Below are 20,246 nucleotides of genomic sequence, written 5' to 3'. Positions count from 1 at the left end.
TCTGGAATGCTGATAAACATTTCTCCTTCTTCCATTATGCTTAACACGGTCTTCGTGTAAACAATCAACACCGAAATAGAATTTCTGAATGAGAAACCTGCTCCATAAGCTTATCTTGCATACAGAATATGCATGGGAGTGCTGAAAAGTAATGCCTCTGAATTTTTTATTCTGTTCTCAATATCGGTCGAGGTATGACACGTCACACATATTACTTGGTCAGCTTTCCCACTTCACTGACTCGTGGCACACCCCCCTCCCGCAAACAGATGGAGTCACAATAGGCAGCCCACTCTGACCAGAGATTGTGAATATATTTACGGTGCACTTCGAGGAAGAGGCCCTGATGTCATCCAAATGGAAATCCTTCTTCTTCTTCCTCTTCTTCTTCTTCTGTTATGTGGATAACACACTTGTCATCTGGCCTCATGGAAGAGACAAACTTCTTGACTTCTTTGTACATCTGAACTCCACACGCCACAAAATCAAATTCACTATGGAGACCAAAGAAGAAGGAAGACTACCATTCCTGCACATCATAGTCAGGAGAATAACGGACAGCACCCTGCACCACAGCGTGTATCTGACTCTACAAAACACATAAACTCAGTTCTCCCTATGGCACTGTGAATAATTTCAATAACAAAAAGTGTGATGAATGTTGCAGCGTACATTTAATTTCCACTTAGGCTTTGCATTCAAGATCAGTCTTACCTGAGAGTGCAACATTACATCTTTGGTTAATTTAATTATATGTTCATTAGATTTTGGTTATAAGGCACGTTTTGCTGCCTAATGTTTCATCTCCAAATGCTGGAAACAATCCATGGAGGAAGAGGAGTATGTAAGACATTGGTGGACCAGGTTGGAAGAATCTGTGAATTTCAATACTCTGTAGAAGAGCTCAATCATTTGAAAATAACTTTCAGACCTTGTGGCTATTCTAACAGATATACATAAGGCACTACATTCTAAAATATTTGCATCTTTCACTGAAAAACAAGCAACTAGAGGAAAAGTTCTCTTGCCATTTGTAAAAACAGTCGCAGATCGCGACCTCCGAGTGCTATGAAGAGAAGGTATTGACGCAGTGCTTAAACCAAACTGAAGACCACAACAGCAGCCATACTCAAGTAAATTGCTATGCAGTAGTTTCAGTGAATTTGACAATGATGTGGCTGCTTTCATGGTGGCCCAGTCATGTTGTGGGGATAGGGAATGCCAGTGACAGGGCTGGAATTGTAGGTGACAGATTGATTTTTGGCAAAGCCTTGTATCAATACCTCCTTAATTATTGAGCTGAAAAACTGTAAAAAACATTCATACAGTAAAATCACACAAAAAAATTTCCTATTTCTGCAGGTATTGTGCCTTCTGTTTCCTTTTCATTACAAAAACATATTGATTCAAATTTATAAAGTCACAACTATGTCGCTGTGATTTGTGTAACACACATTCTGGAACATGTTCCAGGAATGTCATGAAACAGACAGCTTTAAATACTTACTCTAGCTCATCTTTCAAGACTTGCATGCCAACAACAACACCATCTATCCAATCTGTTTTTATTTCTCTTTCATGTAAAGATTTCTCCACAAAGGGTATCATCTGCCATGTAGGCAGTGCAAGAGGAAATTCCACACTCACATTTGGGTAATCAAGTAGAGTCTGTGTCTTGTCAGAACCAAGTACAATCGACCCAATTTCATCTTTCCCACTGGTAAATATCTGGAAACATATTAAATGGTAAAAATAAGTTTTGTTTATAACAAGTTGTATACCAATAAAAACATCACACACAGATACTCTTTATAAAATTATTTAATTGGATAGATAAAAAATCTACTCGCCAAGCAGTGGCAGAACACACACATAAAAGACTGTTGTGATAGGCAAGCGTTTGGAGCCAGTGACTCCTCCTTCAGGCTAAAGGGTTGCAGGGGAAGCAAGAAGGGTGAAGGAAAAGGACTGGAGAGGTCTAAGAAAAGGGGTAGATTTTGGGAAAGTTACCCAGAACCGTGGGTCATGGGTGACTTACCGTACAGGATGAGAAGGAAAGACTAATTGTTGGGGACTGCATCGGGCAAGATTCGGAAACCTGAGAGCTTAAAGGTGGAAGACAGGGTAATATGCAAGACAGAGATTACTACTAAAACTGTACATGAGTTAATAAGAGTGAGAAGCTAAGCGTATTGTATACAACAGCTGCGGAAGGGGGTAGTGAAAATAGACGGGAAAGACAATGAAAGATGTAGAAAGCTAAAACGGAGTGAAGCAAAGAGTAATTGCAGTGAAGAAAGGCTGAGACAGCAGAAATTAACGTAAATTAAAGCGAGGTGGGTGGTGGGAACCAAGGACACGTTGTAGTGCTAGTTCCCACCTGCGGAGTTCTGAGAAACTGGTGTCTGGCGGAAGAATCCAGGTGGCATGTGTGGTGAAACAAGTGTCGAGGTCACGTATGCCATGTTGTAGAGCATGCCCTGCAACAGGATATTGTGAGTTTCCAGTATATACACTATGCCTATGCCCATTTATTGTAACTAATAATTTGGTGGTAGTCATGCAGATGTAGAAAGCTGAACAGTGTTTACATAATAGCTGGTATATGACATGTGTCGTTTCTATTTTTCGCCTGATCTGCAGTTCTGGGTGACTTTCCCAAAATCTACACCTTTTCCTGGAACTCTCCAGGCCTTTTCCTTTACCCTTCTTTCTTCCCCTTCAATGCTTCTGTCTGGAGGAACCACTGGCTCCGAAAGCTTGCCAATCATAACAGTCTTTTATGTGTATGTTCTGCTGCCACTTGGTGAGTAGATTTTTTATCTATTCAATTAAATAATTTTATAAATAATATATTGTTTTTGTTGTTATAGTCACTCTTTATAACCTACTTAAAATACATCATGTACCCTCCTCTCCACAATTCTTCGAACACATAGTTTTGCCTTTTGTAAAAAATCACTGCGTTTCTGTATAACATACTTGGAATCAACATGTCCAACATCTATTACAATCATAAACAGAAGAAAGAAAGTCATTGTATTTATTGGCAGTATTACGCAATCAAATATTTTGAAAGAGTTCCAGTGGTATAAATTTACAAAATCTTATAAATAAATATATACGTTTATTCTTTAAATCAATTCTTAGCAATAACATAATAGTATAAATTGCAGAATCGATATAGCCAATTTTAATGTAATGACTGCAATACAAATACAAAATAACAGCGGTAAGTTATAACAAATGAGAGAGAGAGAGAGAGAGAGAGAGAGAGAGAGAGAGAGAGAGAGAGAGAGAGAGAGAGGCATTTAGACAATGTTTCATTACAGTGTGAAACTTATTAGAATTAAAATGAAGCCATAGTGAATTATTACATTCCAAAAATAATAATTATTGTGCTCTTTCACCCCAAAATACTACCTTCATTAGGTAATATATACTTTTAATTTCAGAAATTTTTACAACAGCTCTGGACTTCACTGCCTCGATGAATTTATTACATGTGTCAATGAATGAGGGTTGATAACACTGCTTTAGTCATTCAATTGTTCATCATGTGATATTCACAATGTTCTTAATAACTTCTTATGTAAAGTTCTATCATGAAAAAGATAATCTACGTAAGTTTTAAAAGTCGCGAATCTTTAAACAACAACTTGATAATGGGTATATCAGTATTTTGTATACATTCTAGCATTGCTAGATTTACTTTTAAATTTTAAAGTATATGAGCAGATTGGCAACTTTCCATCCAGAAAATTTGCTGTTGGCAAGACCTCACTATAAAGAAAAATGGTCTTTCCAGAGTCAAATGCTAAAGAATTCATAAATACCAGCAGTGTAAGTGATACAAACAGGTATTAAGCAACGGTCATAAATATCGTTCTGCTAGACGAGAAAAAAAGTAGGTAGATGAAAGAGTAAATTGGGTGCAAGGATTGAACATAAACTCACCCAAATTACAAAGGATCTTTCTTTTTTTTTAAAAAAAAAAAAAAAAAGAGTGTCACTGCTCAAGAATTGAGAACTGCCCCCACCCCCCTTTCTTTTACAGGCTTGCTTTCACTTCTCAGATGAGACCATGTCCCCCATATAAGAAGAAAATAGCCAATATGTAAAGGGAATTACAGTTGAAGAGTTTTCTAGAATGAGACTTTCACTCTGCAGCATAGCGTGCACTGATATGAAACTTCCTGGCAGATTAAAACTGTGTGCTGGACCAAGGCTCAAACTTGGTGATCGTAACCCCAGACCTGTGTTGCCGTTTTCGGAGGTAAATCTCGTATCTGGAAAGAGGAGATGACAGTTAGGGTACTATGGGCGAGCAGCTGCCATCAATTTTTGATGGTGCAGAACCCACAATAGTGGAACTGCTGCCTAGTCCAAAGGCACCTGTTACCGGTCTTACCCCGCAATAGTGTATCGAATCCAGGCGTAATGTCGTAGCTGATAAAAAGTCATATGAGAGATTCCTGTAATCTAGGTGTGACTGCACCAATGCTGCATTCAGCCATACCAAACTAGAGTGGACCACACCGCGGTCGGTGTCGCTGAGGCATAGAAGAGCATTCAGGTGCGACCTACATGTCTGCTTTAGTTGACAAAGACGGGGAAGCCAGGTCAACTAGGCATAAAAGACCAGTCCTAAAAAACACAATGGCAGAAATGCATAACGTAGGTCATGGCAGCCAAAAAATGGATGCTATGAGTGAAAGCGCAGGATTGTGCTTAGTGTATTGCTCCCTGCATTCTGCCTCCAGCAATAGCCGTCGCGGACGAACAAAAAAGATGGGGACACCATATGTCATGCAGCTGCCGCCAGATCATTGATAGCCACATAAAGGAGAGCGGCACTCAAAACAGAACCTTGTGCAAGCCCCTTCTAATGCAGACGGGGATGCTACAGGAGGCACCAACCTGTACCCAAAAAGTGTGACATGGAAGAAAGTTCTGGATAAAAATCATGAGTGGACCATGGAGGCCCCACTCCTTTAAGGTGGCAAGGACGTTATGGCACCATGTGGTATCATAAGATATATATGCAGATCAATGAAAACTGCAACAAGGAACTGATGCTGAGCAAAAGCTGTTCAGATAACACACTTCAAGTGGACTAAATTATCTTCAGTAGAGCGCCCTTGGCGAAAAGCACACTGGATAGAAGCCAAAAGACCCGGGGATTCAAGGACACAATACAGCCTTCGACTAACCATATGTTCAAGTAACTTGCAGGACACTGAGTAAACAATCTGGATGACAGCTGTCCGTTTGAAGAGGCAATTTATCTGATTTCAAAATTGGAATAACAGCATTTTCTCGCTACTGGGAAGAAAATTCTGCATTGCACCAGGGATGGTTAAAGAAAGGCCAGGTACACTGACGGAAAAATTTGCAACACCAAAAAATAATTAATGTAGAGTAATGAAATACCAGGAATATATTTGTTGAGACAACATATGTAAAGTGATTAATGTTGCAGGATCAGGGATCAATGTAAGTGTGAGATAAGCCACAGCAAATGTAAATGTAAATTCTGGTACGCTGTAGTACACGTGTCATGTGTCAGTTTGTGGAATGGAGTTCCATGCCTGTTGCACTTTGTTGGCCAATATAAGGACAGTTAATGATGTTTGTGGATGCGCTGAAGCTGTCATCAGATGATGTCCAATATGTGCTCGATTGGAGGTAGAGCTGGTTATCGAGCAAGCCAAGGCAATATGTTGACACACTATAGCATGTTGGCTTACAACAGCAGTATGTGAGCAAGTGTTATCCTGTAGGAAAACACCTCCAGGAATGCTGTTTGCGAATGGCAGCACAACAGGTCAAATAACCAGACGGACATACAAATTTGCAGTCAGCGTTCGTGGGATTCATACAGACAGTTTTGTCAGTGGAAAAGTGAAAGCCATTGTCGATGCTCCAGGAGTAAAGACAATCAAGGCATTGCTGAAGATGCCACTAAGTGAGACAGGTTCACAGAGAACTGCAATAGAAGGCAAAATCATCAAAAAAAAGGGAGCCGGAGATGCCCAGTGGGAGACATGCCATTATAGGGTTAATGGCGATAGCAAAGAGAATGACACTCAGAATGGAAACCTGAGACACACCATTTTCCTGGATAAAGGTGTCCAACAAGGCAGACCCTTCATGCACCTCGAAAACTCGGTCTTTTAAAAATGTCTGAAGGAAACAGGTTAGGTGGTCACGGAAGCCCCACATGTGAAGAGTATGGAGGGTACTAGCTCTCTAGCAGGTGTCATAGGCCTTCTCCAAATCGAAAAACACGGCGACAGTCTGGGATTTCTGCAGAAAACCATTCATGACATGGGTGGGCAAAATAATGAGACGGTCAACTGCAGTATGCCGTGTTGAAAGCCACACTGTGCATTCATCAAAAATTGTGAGACTCGAGCCACCATATCATCCGGGCATGAATCATATGTCCCATCACCTTGCGAACACACTGGTAAGAGAGATGGAGTGGTAGCTAGAAGGAAGAGTGTGTGTGTGTGTGTGTGTGTGTGTGTGTGTGTGTGTGTGTGTGTGTGTGTGTGTGTGTGTCAGAGAGAGAGAGAGAGAGAGAGAGAGAGAGAGAGAGAGAGAGCTAATTTCGGCAAGAGCTGGATTTCCATCAATAAACTGAGTTGAAGTCTGCTGTTGTGGTCTTCATCCAACTACTGCTTTGGTGCATCTCACCAGCCTTTGTAAGCCTCTTCATCTCTGCATAGTATTTCAACCTAAATCCACTTAGAATGGTGAACCACCATTCAGAGAATAACTTTTTAACAACACAGTTTGACTTCTGTAAAGGCTTCTATACTGAGAATCCAACATAATATCTCACAAATTCAATTCCAGTAGAATTAAATAGTGGAAATTATCCCCTCTGTCATCTTGCCAAAGCCTTTGACTGTTTAGATTAAATACACTCCTGGAAATGGAAAAAAGAACACATTGACACCGGTGTGTCACACCCACCATACTTGCTCCGGACACTGCGAGAGGGCTGTACAAGCAATGATCACACGCACGGCACAGCGGACACACCAGGAACCGCGGTGTTGGCCGTCGAATGGCGCTAGCTGCGCAGCATTTGTGCACCGCCGCCGTCAGTGTCAGCCAGTTTGCCGTGGCATACGGAGCTCCATCGCAGTCTTTAACACTGGTAGCATGCCGTGACAGCATGGACGTGAACCGTATGTGCAGTTGACGGACTTTGAGCGAGGGCGTATAGTGGGCATGCGGGAGGCCGGGTGGACGTACCGCCGAATTGCTCAACACGTGGGGCGTGAGGTCTCCACAGTACATCGATGTTGTCGCCAGTGGTAGGCGGAAGGTGCACGTGCCCGTCGACCTGGGACCGGACCGCAGCGATGCACAGATGCACGCCAAGACCGTAGGATCCTACGCAGTGCCGTAGGGGACTGCACCGCCACTTCCCAGCAAATTAGGGACACTGTTGCTCCTGGGGTATCGGCGAGGACCATTCGCAACCGTCTCCATGAAGCTGGGCTACGGTCCCACACACCGTTAGGCCGTCTTCCGCTCACGCCCCAACATCGTGCAGCCCGCCTCCAGTGGTGTCGCGACAGGCGTGAATGGAGGGACGAATGGAGACGCGTCGTCTTCAGCGATGAGAGTCGCTTCTGCCTTGGTGCCAATGATGGTCGTATGCGTGTTTGGCGCCGTGCAGGTGAGCGCCACAATCAGGACTGCATACGACCGAGGCACACAGGGCCAACACCCAGCATCATGGTGTGGGGAGTGATATCCTACACTGGCCGTACACCACTGGTGATCATCGAGGGGACACTGAATAGTGCACGGTACATCCAAACCGCCATCGAACCCATCGTTCTACCATTCCTAGACCGGCAAGGGAACTTGCTGTTCCAACAGGACAATGCACGTCCGCATGTATCCCGTGCCACCCAACGTGCTCTAGAAGGTGTAAGTCAACTACCCTGGCCAGCAAGATCTCCGGATCTGTCCCCCATTGAGCATGTTTGGGACTGGATGAAGCGTCGTCTCACGCGGTCTGCACGTCCAGCACGAACGCTGATCCAACTGAGGCGCCAGGTGGAAATGGCATGGCAAGCCGTTCCACAGGACTACATCCAGCATCTCTACGATCGTCTCCATGGGAGAATAGCAGCCTGCATTGCTGCGAAAGGTGGATATACACTGTACTAGTGCCGACATTGTGCATGCTCTGTTGCCTGTGTCTATGTGTCTGTGGTTCTGTCAGTGTGATCATGTGATGTATCTGACCCCAGGAATGTGTCAATAAAGTTTCCCCTTCCTGGGACAATGAATTCATGGTGTTCTTATTTCAATTTCCAGGAGTGTAATTTTGTGAGGGGAAGCTAAAATAGTATGGCATTAAAAGTCTTCCCCTTGCATGGATTGAGTTGTACTTTAACTACAGAAAATGGAAGGTCACATTAACAAATGATAAGACAGGAATAAGATTAAACTCAAAAAGGGAGAACATAAAATATGGTGTGGCACACAGTGTTTGCTGCCAATTCCACAAAAATGATTTACTTGGGGCACTGGAGGGCTTTGGAAAAACTCTAATGTTTTGCACTGTCACAAACTTATTGATGCAAGATCAAAACTCATCCATACCAGAAACATCCAGGAGAATAACAGAACAAGCTTGTACTGATCCACAGGTACCAGCTTAATGCCTAAAAACTTGTATTGTGCAGTTCTAAAGAAATAAAAGCGACTTACAGATATGAATATCAAAAGTAGTGATAAATGGGCAATTAGGCTCCCGTGTTCTAAGTTCCTGGGTATGCAGATACCACTCACGTGTGAGACCAACATGTGGGTCAGTTAACCGAGGAGCTAGTTCCGCCCATTTTGTGCTTAGAAATCTCTTACTGTATGAAACTGGACAAAGGATTGCTAACACACTTTCACTCAGTTTACTCATATGGCATAATCTTCTGAGGTACTTCAGCTAAGCAGAAAAAAATATTTATTCTACATCTTGAAAAAGCTTCTTCAGGGACCCATGGATTCTCACACTTACATGCCTGTAGAAGTTATATTCCCTAATGGTATTTGTGATTAATAACAAGAGTTAGTTTAAGATGAACTCAGCAATTCAGAACTGCAATACTAGAAGCAAAAATAATTTCCATATATAAAAACCTGAAATCACGGTTGCCGCAAGTTTCTCCAAGTGAAATTCCCTGATATTTCTCTGATTCCACAGACACATTTTAGAATTTTTCCCCGACAAATTTTGAGGTCTCAAGGGGAGGTAAGGACATAAGTTGACAAAAGAATGTAAGAGCTTTGTATTTCTCCCCCATTTTGTTTTAGGGCGCAAAAACAACTAGGGTCATGTGTGTCCATGCCAAAACTGTGAAACACAAAGATAAAGAGAGGAGTTAAAAATGATTACATGTCAACGTTTAATGACAGAAGAGAGGACAGCTATAAACAGGGACGTGGAGAAAGGTCTACGAACTACGCAATAGGGAAATTGAGGCCCAGAACTAAAAATTAAATGGCCTTCACCATATTGCTACAACTGATAAAAAGTAAAACACGGTCGACAGCCCACGCATTGTTCACTAAAACGGCCAATAACTCAGGTGGCAAACCCAAACGGGAATGTAAACGGTAAAAAAAAAAAGGGCATTCCCTCAGGAAACGGCAGACAGTTAAAAGTTGGGTGCAATGTGCACAAAGTAGTGGGGGAGCACCACTTAACAAATGGTGATGGCTAAAAAGGCAGTGCCCAATATGCAACCTAGTTAAAATGACCTCCTCGCCGCAGGAGGACTGAGAGGAGGTTGTCCAAGCCACTGGGAGAGGCTTAATAACCAAGAGCTTATTCCTATGAATGGAGGACCAGTGGCGATGCCAAAGTGACACCACCTCCTGACAGAAAGCTACAAGAGATCATCAGAGGGAATGCAAGAATTATTGGGCTGAAGTACGAGGAATGCAGCTTTGGCAGCAGTGTCACCAACCTCTTGGACCGATATGACCTGGAACCCACATAAACATCACAGTGGCTCCATAAAAAGTGAGCAAGTGGAAGTTTTCCTGGAACCGGTGCATTAAGGGATGGACAGTCTACAGTGCACAGAGGCTTTGAAGGGTGCTGAGAGAGTCTGAGCAGTGACACAGTTGAAAAGAGTATGTCACCAGATGTACTCCATGATCTGATACAGGGTGAAGAGCTCTGCTGTAAATACTGAGCAATGTGCCAGAAGTCAGTACCAAAAAATGTTGGTTGACGTTGAAGGCACACCCGACCCCACGGTCAGTCAAAGAGCCATCAGTGTACACAAAGATACTATTGCAAAATTCCATGCATAGGTCGTGAAACTGAAGGCAATAGACCTAGCCTGGTGCAGTGTCTTTAGAAAGTGAATGAAGGTCAAGGTGAAGATGGACTGCCGCACGAAGCCAAGATGGTGAATGGTTCACACCCATCAAAAAAGCTGCAGGGAGCATGAAGTGGGAGGACCAAGATAGTTTTGTATAAAGCAGGAGCCTCAGGAATTTTGTAGTTTCAATGAATGGAAGAGCAACAGGCCCAAGATGTAGAAATGGTGGGAGAAACCAGCTGTGCTGCCAGAAATTCATACAAATGTTTTTGTAAGTAGAAAAACGAAAGCCACTGTCGATGCTCCGTGAGTAAAGATGATCGAGACATTGCTGAAGACACCACTCAATGAGACAGGTTCATGGAGAGCAGCAGTAGATAGCAAAATTATCAACAAAAAGAGAGCCGGAGATGCCCAGCAGGAGACAGGCCATTGTAGTGTTAATGGCGACAGCAAAGACGACGACACTCAGGACAGAACCATGAGGTACACCATTTTCCTTGATAAAGGTGTCCGAGGAGGCAGACCCCATACGTACTTCGAAAACTCGTCTTTTAAAAGTTCCTCAAGGAGATGGGGCAGTTGGTCCCATGTGTAGAGAGTACAAACAATACTAGTCCTCCAACAAATGTCATAGGCTTTCTCCAAATTGAAAAACACAGCCAGTCTGGGATTTCCACAGAAAACCATTCATGACATGGGTAAACAAATTGGGTGATAGCCAGAAGGAAGTTGTTTGTCCTTACCGGGCTTAGGTGTGGGTATGACAGTTGCTTCACGACAGTGGCTGGAAAACATGCCCTCTACCCAGGTCCGGTTGTACGTATTAAGCAAAAAGTGCTTGCCCACAAGAGAAAGGTGCTGCAACATTTGAAAGTTAACAGTGTCTGGTCCAGGGCGGAGGATTGAGATGAAGTGAGAGCGTGATCTAGCTTCCTCATAGTAAAGGCAGCACAGTAACACTCACGATTCTGAGAAGAGAAGGGTATTGCCGGAGTCTTCTCTGCTCATTTCCAATAGAGGTAGGCAGGACGATAGTGGGAGGAGCTCAAAATTTCTGCAAAATGGCGACCCAAGGTGTTGGAGATAGCAATAGGGTACACGATGATATTGTCTGCTACTGTCAGGCCGAAAATTGGGGAATGGATCTTGTTTCCAGAGAACCGTCGGAGGTTGGTGCACACGATGGAAGAGGGGGGTGAAACTGTTAAAAGAACTAGTGAATGAAGTTCAGCTGCCTTTTTGGTTATCCCGAAGAATGCGAATTGCATCGCTGCAGGCTTCAGTCCACCAAAGGACTGGGACACAGCATGGTAAAGAGGAAGTGTGAGGAATGGAATGTTCTGCGATGGTAAGGATAATGTTTGTAAGAAATTCCACCTGGTCATGACAACTGCGGAAATCGTGTTCGTTGAAGGTCGCCAGGGAGGAGTAAAGTCTCCAGTCAGCCTTAGTGTGCTGCCATTTCGATGTGCACGGAGGTGGGGTAGGAGTCAGCAAATGGATAGCACACAGGAAATGGTCGCTCGAGTAGGTGTCAGAAAGAACGGACCGTTCAAGATGATGTGCAGGACGGGCAGTGAAGAAGGAAAGGTCCAAATGGGAATAGGTGTGTGACGAGTCTGAAAGCAACATGGGTGCTTCTGTGTTAAAGAAGAAAAGGTTAAGTTGATTAAGAATGGCAGCAAAGAGGGCACCTCTCGGATAGGTTCTGGAAGAGCCCCAAATGGGATGGTGTGCATTAAAGTCCCCAAGCAGCAGAAATCGGCGAGGAAGCTGTCCAATAAGCTGGAGGAAATCGAACCTGGTGACATCGAATGACGGTGGGATGTAAATGGTAGAAAGGGAAAAACTCAAGTGAGGAAGGAAAAGACAAACTGCAACAGCTTGATGACTGGTAGTCAGGGAGATGGATGGGTTGACTATGAATGTCATCCCATATGAGCAGCATGACTTCCCCATGAGACAGAATGCCAACCTCGAACAGAAGGTCAAAACAGACCAGGAAGAAATGCGAAAGCTCAAAGCAGTCGTGAGGATGCAATTTTGTTTCCTGAAGGCAGAGTACAAGTAGAAGCTGCGATTCTAAAAGCAGTTATAAATCCTCTTTGTTGGATCAAAGGCTGCAAAAGTTGCATTGGAGGACAGTCACGATGAGGACAATACAAAGGGGTGTCACCTTGGCAGCTGCCGAGTGCCAGTCTGCAAAAACTCGCTGCTACAGGGCACAGAGGCAAGAGGATCCTGCTCCATGAGGTCCTACAGAAGTGTCGGCTTTCTTCTGCTGTCAACAAGAGGAATCCAGGGCATGTTGTCTGTAGTTCAACAATGTCTAGATGATCAATACTGCAGTTCGATTGCATCTGCACACACACACACACACACACACACACACACACACACACACACACACACACTCTTCCTTCTAGCTACCACTCCATCTCTCTTACCAGTGTGTTCGCAAGGTGTTGGGACATATGATTCATGCCCGGATGATATGGTGGCTCAAGTCTCACAATTTTTGATGAATGCACGGTGTGGCTTTCAACACGGCATACTGCAGTTGACCATCTCATTATTTTGCCCACCCATGTCATGAATGGTTTTCTGCAGAAATCCCAGACTGTCGCCGTGTTTTTCGATTTGGAGAAGGCCTATGACACCTGCTAGAGAGCTAGTACCCTCCATACTCTTCACATGTGGGGCTTCCGTGGCCACCTACCCTGTTTCCTTCAGACATTTTTAAAAGACCGAGTTTTCGAGGTGCATGAAGGGTCTGCCTTGTCGGACACCTTTATCCAGGAAAATGGTGTGTCTCAGGGTTCCATTCTGAGTGTCATTCTCTTTGCTATCACCATAAACCCTATAATGGCCTGTCTCCCACTGGGCATCTCCAGCTCCCTTTTTTTTGACGATTTTGCCTTCTATTGCAGTTCTCTATGAACCTGTCTCACTTAGTGGCATCTTCAGCAATGTCTTTATTGTCTTTACTCCTGGAGCATCGACAATGGCTTTCACTTTTCCACTGACAAAACTGTCTGTATGAATCCCACGAACGCTGACTGCAAATTTGTATGTCCGTCTGGTTATTTGACCTGTTGTGCTGCCATTCACAAACAGCATTCCAGGAGGTGTTTTCCTACAGGATAACACTTGCTCACATACTGCTGTTGTAAGCCAACATGCTATAGTGTGTCAACATATTGCCTTGGCTTGCTTGATAACCAGCTCTACCTCCAATCGAGCACATATTGGACATTATCTGATGACAGCTTCAACCCATCCACAAACATCATTAACTGTCCTTTTATTGGTCAACCAAGTGCAACAGGCATGGAACTCCATCCCATAAACTGACACATGACACGTGTACATCAGTGTACCAGCATTTACTTTTACATTTGCTGTGGCTTATCTCACACTTACATTGTTTTCTGATCCTGCAACATTAATCACTTTACATACGTTGTCTCAACAAATATATTCCTGGTATTTCATTACTCTACATTAATTATTTTTTGGTGTTGCAAATTTTTCCGTCAGTGTACCTGGCCTTTCTTTAACCATCCCTGGTGCAATGCAGAATTCTCTTCCCAGTAGCGAGAAAATGCCATTATTCCAATTTTGAAATCTGATAAATTGCTTCTTCAAACGGACAGCTGTCGTCCAGACTGTTTACTCAGTGTCCTGCAAGTTACTTGAACATATGGTTAGTCGAAAGCTGTATTGTGTCCTTGAATCCCCGGATCTTTTGGCTTCGATCCAGGGTGCTTTTCGCCAAGGGCGCTCTACTGAAGATAATTTAGTCCACTTGAAGTGTGCTATCTGAACAGCTTTTGCTCAGCATCAGTTCCTTGTTGCAGTTTTCATTGATCTGCGTATATATCCTATGATACCACATGGTGCCATAACGTCCTTGCCACCTTAAAGGAGTGGGGCCTCCATGGCCCACTCCTGATTTTTATCCAGAACTTTCTTCCATGTCTCACTTTTTGGGTACAGGTTGGTGCCTCCTGTAGCATCCCCGTCTGCAGGAGAAGGGGCTTGCACAAGGTTCTGTTTTGAGTGTCGCTCTCCTTTTTGTGGCTAGCAATGATCTGGCGGCAGCTGCATGACATATGGTGTCCCCATCTTTTCTGTTCGTCCGCGACGGCTATTGCTGGAGGCAGAATGCAGGGAGCAATACACCAAGCACAATCCTGGGCTTTCACTCATAGCATCCATTTTTTGGCTGCCATGACTTACGTTATGCATTTCTGTCATTGTGTTTTTTAGGACCGGTCTTTGATGCCTAGTTGACATGGCTTCCCCGTCTTTGTCAACTAAAGCAGACATGTAGGTCGCACCTGAATGCTCTTCTATGCCTCAGCGACACCGACCGCGGTGTGGTCCACTCTAGTTTGGTATGGCTGTATGCAGCATTGGTGCAGTCACACCTAGATTACAGGAATCTCTCATATGACTTTTTATCAGCTACGACATTACGCCTGGATTCGATACACTATTGCGGGGTAAGACTGGTAACAGGTGCCTTTGGACTAGGCAGCAGTTCCACTATTGTGGGTTCTGCACCATCAAAAATTGATGGCAGCTGCTCGCCCATAGTACCCTAACTGTCATCTCCTCTTTCCAGATACGAGATTTACCTCCAAAAACGGCAACACAGGTCTGGGGTTACGATCACCAAGTTTGAGCCTTGGTCCAGCACACAGTTTTAATCTGCCAGGAAGTTTCATATCAGTGCACGCTATGCTGCAGAGTGAAAGTCTCATTCTAGAAAACTCTTTAAGTGTAATTCTCTTTACATATTGGCTATTTTCTTCACATATGGGGGACATGGTCTCATCTGAAAAGTGAAAGCAAGCCTGTAAAAGAAAGGGGGGGGGGGGCAGTTCTCAATTCTTGAGCAGTGACCCTCTTGTTTTTTTTTTGTTTTCTTTAACCTTTACAATTTGGGTGAGTTTATGTTCAATCCTTGCACCCAATTTACTCTTTCATCTACCTACTTTTTTTCTCGTCTAGCAGAACGATATTTATGACCGTTGCTTAATACCTGTTTGTATCACTTACAATGCTGGTATTTATGAATTCTTTAGCATTTGACTCCGGAAAGACCATTTTTTATTGTAGTGAGGTCTTGCCAACAGCAAATTTTCTGGATGGAAAGTTGCCAATCTGCTCATACACTTTAAAATTTAAAAGTAAATCTAGCAATGCTAGAATGTATACAAAATACTGATATACCCATTATCAAGTTGTTGTTTAAAGATTCGCGACTTTTAAAACTTACGTAGATTATCTTTTTCATGATAGAACTTTACATAAGAAGTTATTAAGAACATTGTGAATATCACATGATGAACAATTGAATGACTAAAGCAGTGTTATCAACCCTCATTCATTGACACATGTAATAAATTCATCGAGGCAGTGATGTCCAGAGCTGTTGTAAAAATTTCTGAAATTAATAGTATATATTACCTAATGAAGGTAGTATTTTGGGGTGAAAGAGCACAATAATTATTATTTTTGGAATGTAATAATTCACTATGGCTTCATTTTAATTCTAATAAGTTTCACACTGTAATGAAACATTGTCTAAATGCCTCTCTCTCTCTCTCTCTCTCTCTCTCTCTCTCTCTCTCTCTCTCTCTCTCTCATTTGTTATAACTTACCGCTGTTATTTTGTATTTGTATTGCAGTCATTACATTAAAATTGGCTATATTGATTCTGCAATTTATACTATTATGTTATTGCTAAGAATTGATTTAAAGAATAAACGTATATATTTATTTGTAAGATTTTGTAAATTTATACCACTGGAACTCTTTCAAAATATTTGATTGGGTAATACTGCCAATAAATACAATGACTTTCTTTCTTCTGTTTATGATTGTAATAGATGTTGGACACTTTGATTCCAAGTATGTTATACAGAAACGCAGTGATTTTTTACAAAAGGCAAAACTATGTGTTCGAAGAATTGTGGAGAGGAGGGTACATGATGTATTTTAAGTAGGTTATAAAGAGTAACTATAACAACAAAAGCAATAAATTATTGATAAAATTATTTAATTGAATAGATAAAAAATCTACTCACCAAGTGGCAGCAGAACATACACATAAAAGACTGTTGTTATTGGCAAGCTTTCGGAGCCAGTGGCTCCTCCAGACAGAAGCATTGAAGGGGAAGAAAGAAGGGTAAAGGAAAAGGCCTGGAGAGTTCCAGGAAAAGGTGTAGATTTTGGGAAAGTCACCCAGAACTGCGGATCAGGCGAAAAATAGAAACGACACATGTCATATACCAGCTATTATGTAAACACTGTTCAGCTTTCTACATCTGCATGACTACCACCAAATTATCAGTTACGATAAATGGGCATAGGCATAGTGTATATACTGGAAACTCACAATATCCTGTTGCAGGGCATGCTCTACAACATAGCATACGTGACCCTGACACTTGTTTCACCACACATGCCACCTGGATTCTTCTGCCAGACACCAGTTTCTCAGAACTCCGCAGGTGGGAACTAGCACTACGTGTCCTTGGTTCTCACCACCCACCTTGCCTTAATTTACGTTAATTTCTCCTGTTTCAGCTTTTCTTCACTGTAATTACTCTTTGCTTCACTCCATTTTAGCTTTCTACATCTTTCATTGTCTTTCCTGTCTATTTTCACTGCCCCCACCAACAGCTGTTGCATACAATACACTTAGCTTCTCACTCTTATTAACTCATGTACAGTTTTAGTAGTAATCTCTGTCTTGCATATTACCCTGTCTTCCACCTTTAAGCTCTCAGGTTTCCGAATCTTGCCCGATGCAGTCCCCAACAATTAGTCTTTCCTTCTCATCCTGTACTGTAAGTCATCCATGACCCACGGTTCTGGGTAACTTTCCCAAAATCTACCCCTTTTCTTAGACCTCTCCAAGTCCTTTTCCTTCACCCTTCTTGCTTCCCCTGCAACCCTTCAGCCTGAAGAAGGAGTCACTGGGTCCAAACGCTTGCCTATCACAACAGTCTTTTATGTGTGTGCTCTGCCACTGCTTGGTGAGTAGATTTTTTATCTATCCAATTAAATAATTTTATAAAGAGTATCTGTGTGTGATGTTTTTATTGGTATACAACTTGTTATAAACAAAACGTATTTCTACCCCACAATATGACTGGGCCACAATGAAAGCAGCCACATCATTGTCAAATTCACTGAAACTACTGCATAGCAGTTTACTTGGGTATGGCTGCTGTTTTGGTCTTCAGTTTGGTTTAAGCACTGCGTCAATACCTTCTCTTCATAGCACTCGGAGGTCGCGATCTGCAACTGTTTTTACAAATGGCAAGAGAACTTTACCTCTAGTTGCTTGCTTTTCAGTGAAAGATGCAAATATTTTAGAATGTAGTGCCTTATGTATATCTGTTAGAATAGCCACAAACTGTTTGTTGTAGCAATTTTTATGCATCTGGTACAGTGTACTATCACAAGATACCAGGTACATCTACAGATGGTAATATATATTCCCAAAAGCTTTGTAAAACCACTAAGTGATTGGCAAGTATGCTTCCCAAGATTCACAAAAGACATAATTGAGTAATACCGTATTTACTCGGATCTAAGCTGCACTTTTTTCCGGTTTTTGTAATCCAAAACACCGCCTGCGGCTTAGAATCAAGTGCAAAGTAAGCGGCAGTTCTGAAAAATGTTGGTAGGTGCTGCCACAACTAACTTCTGCCATTGAATATATGTAGCACTACACAGGCATGCTTTGCAGGCACAAAGATAAATACTGGCGCCAAAACCTCTGCGTCAGTAAACAAATGAAAAGAAAACGGGGGTGGGGGGTGGAAGATGAGCTTTTTTCTCTGCCCCAAGTTTCGACCACTGCATTTTCATACTTTATCCAACGAAGTAAATACAAATTCCGTATTCTTCATCTCCGAATGTTGCAGCCTTTCAATGTACTACGAAAATCCAACTGGAAGAGTGTTTGGGATGTTTGTCAATATGGCCAAGTCTACGTTCTGAATTTTTGTCCCACCTGTGACAAGAGATGGTTGTTAATAGCAATTTTTATGAATTGTGAATCACATGCAGTATTCTCTTCACCATAAGAATAATTCGAATGTAAACATTTTGCCATGTATTCCTACGTGTTTCCTGCTATCTCATTTAAATCCTGTCTTCCTAATAAACTACAAAACTAGAGAGAGACAACAGCAAACGCGGAAGAATATATATATCATGTCATGTTTATATTCGTATTATTCCTATGCTGAATAGTGATACAGTCAGAAATGAAGCACAGCAACTGACTAGATTTTTAAACCTAAGATGGCTCTAATTTCTGTGCAGAATGTAATGCACTAAAGAGGCGTCTGCAAAAATTTTCAAACGGAGAAAATTTTTCGCTAAACTTTTGTTTGGAACATCTATCATATGCAGTCTATTATATGGTTCTTGTTGATCATTATCAAAGAAAGCGGCAGTGTAAGTAACAACAAATAGTGGTCTCTTGCCATTGTTTCGCTGATGAGACGATTCCTCTCTCTTTCTTTTTAAAAATTGTAAGCGGTGGTAGCGTGCGCAAAAGCAAGCCATCCCATGAGCGGCGACAGGCCGTAAACACGCATAATCAGAATGTGACAAACAATGCATGGCACAGTACGATAATGCATTTTGAGCTTAGAGTGACGGAAACACCTATAACAAAGAGAACGGCACTTATCAGATCAAAGAAAAGTAAGCAATCAATTCCAACCAGACGAAGCATATGAGAAAGGCTCTCTAGTAGAAATACGGATGGAGAGCCTGACGCATAGCAATGACTACGTGGTAAAGCTTAACAGCTAAGTTTACCACACGCACCAAACTACTGTAGCTGTATCGTCATTCATTCGACCTAAATTGTCTCATATTACAATGGACCAACTTTGTTTCGGTTTGGAGATGTGGTCTAAAACGTTTCTCCCCCTTGAATTTCGAGTCACAAATTTCAAGTGCGGCTTAGATTCAAGAAAATTTTTTTTTTCCTTGATTTCGAGTCTCATTTATCAGGTGCGGCTTACATTCGAGTGCAGCTTAGATTCGGGTAAATACAGTAAGTGTACTTCCCAAACCATTTTGAGAAACTATTTTGATGGAAAGCATATTTTCCAAGAGCGATTAAAACACTGCTATTTGGTGGGCTGTATACTTCTCACAGCCCTAAAAGCTATATTTCATAACAAAAAGGAAGTAAACTGGTGCAGCGGACTATCACTGGATGCCAGGAGCATGCAGAAGTGGTTCAATGTATTCCCATAAATGCAGTAAAGAAACACAGCTATTGCTAAGTATATCTCTTATGACCAGTAAAAGCCTTAAGTGCCTCTTTGCAGCAGGTCGACAGACTGTACAGCCCACGTGAGTCACACTGTCCCATTAACGAATGGAGACACAGTGCACTCTGCTAAAGTAAATGAGAGTGCAGGTTTGCTTTCACCTACATTACACAGTCAGTTGTACTTAGTGATTTCTGGTAGACAAAAGAATATTGAGAAAGGAGAAATGAAGGAAGATAAGTGTTTAATGTCCCATAAACATTGAGGTCTTTAGTGTCTGAGCACAAACTCTGATTGTTTCAAGGATGGGAAGGCTATTTATAGTGCCCTTTCAGAGAAACCATCTCGGCATTTGCCTATACTGATTTAGAGAAAGCTCAGAAAACCCAAGTCTGGGTGGACTAGATGGAGCTGTAGAGAGCAAAAACTGTAGAGGAAAACAGAGATTGGAATACATCCAGCAGATAATTGAGGCTGTAGGTTGAAAGGGCTACTCTGAGATGAACAGGTTGCCTCAGGAGAGTAATGCATGGACTTTAACTGTTAGTCGCCCTGAATG

The 20,246-nt window shown here is 42.4% G+C and overlaps 1 protein-coding gene across 1 annotated transcript in view; it reads right to left on the bottom strand.

Moving 5' to 3' along the window:
• The window catches only part of LOC126484190 (molybdenum cofactor biosynthesis protein 1-like), a 110,764-nt gene that overhangs the window by 66,017 nt on the left and 24,501 nt on the right, over positions 1-20,246 (bottom strand). Inside the window, exon 2 of the mRNA XM_050107602.1 lies at positions 1,508-1,728. Within this exon, the coding sequence (XP_049963559.1) occupies positions 1,508-1,728 (221 nt within the window). The remainder of the gene's footprint in view (positions 1-1,507; positions 1,729-20,246) is intronic.

This window comes from Schistocerca serialis, chromosome 6 (genome assembly GCF_023864345.2).
Source record: "Schistocerca serialis cubense isolate TAMUIC-IGC-003099 chromosome 6, iqSchSeri2.2, whole genome shotgun sequence".
In the NCBI taxonomy this organism is placed as follows: domain Eukaryota; kingdom Metazoa; phylum Arthropoda; class Insecta; order Orthoptera; family Acrididae; genus Schistocerca; species Schistocerca serialis.
This window is presented reverse-complemented; position numbering and strand designations above follow the sequence as displayed.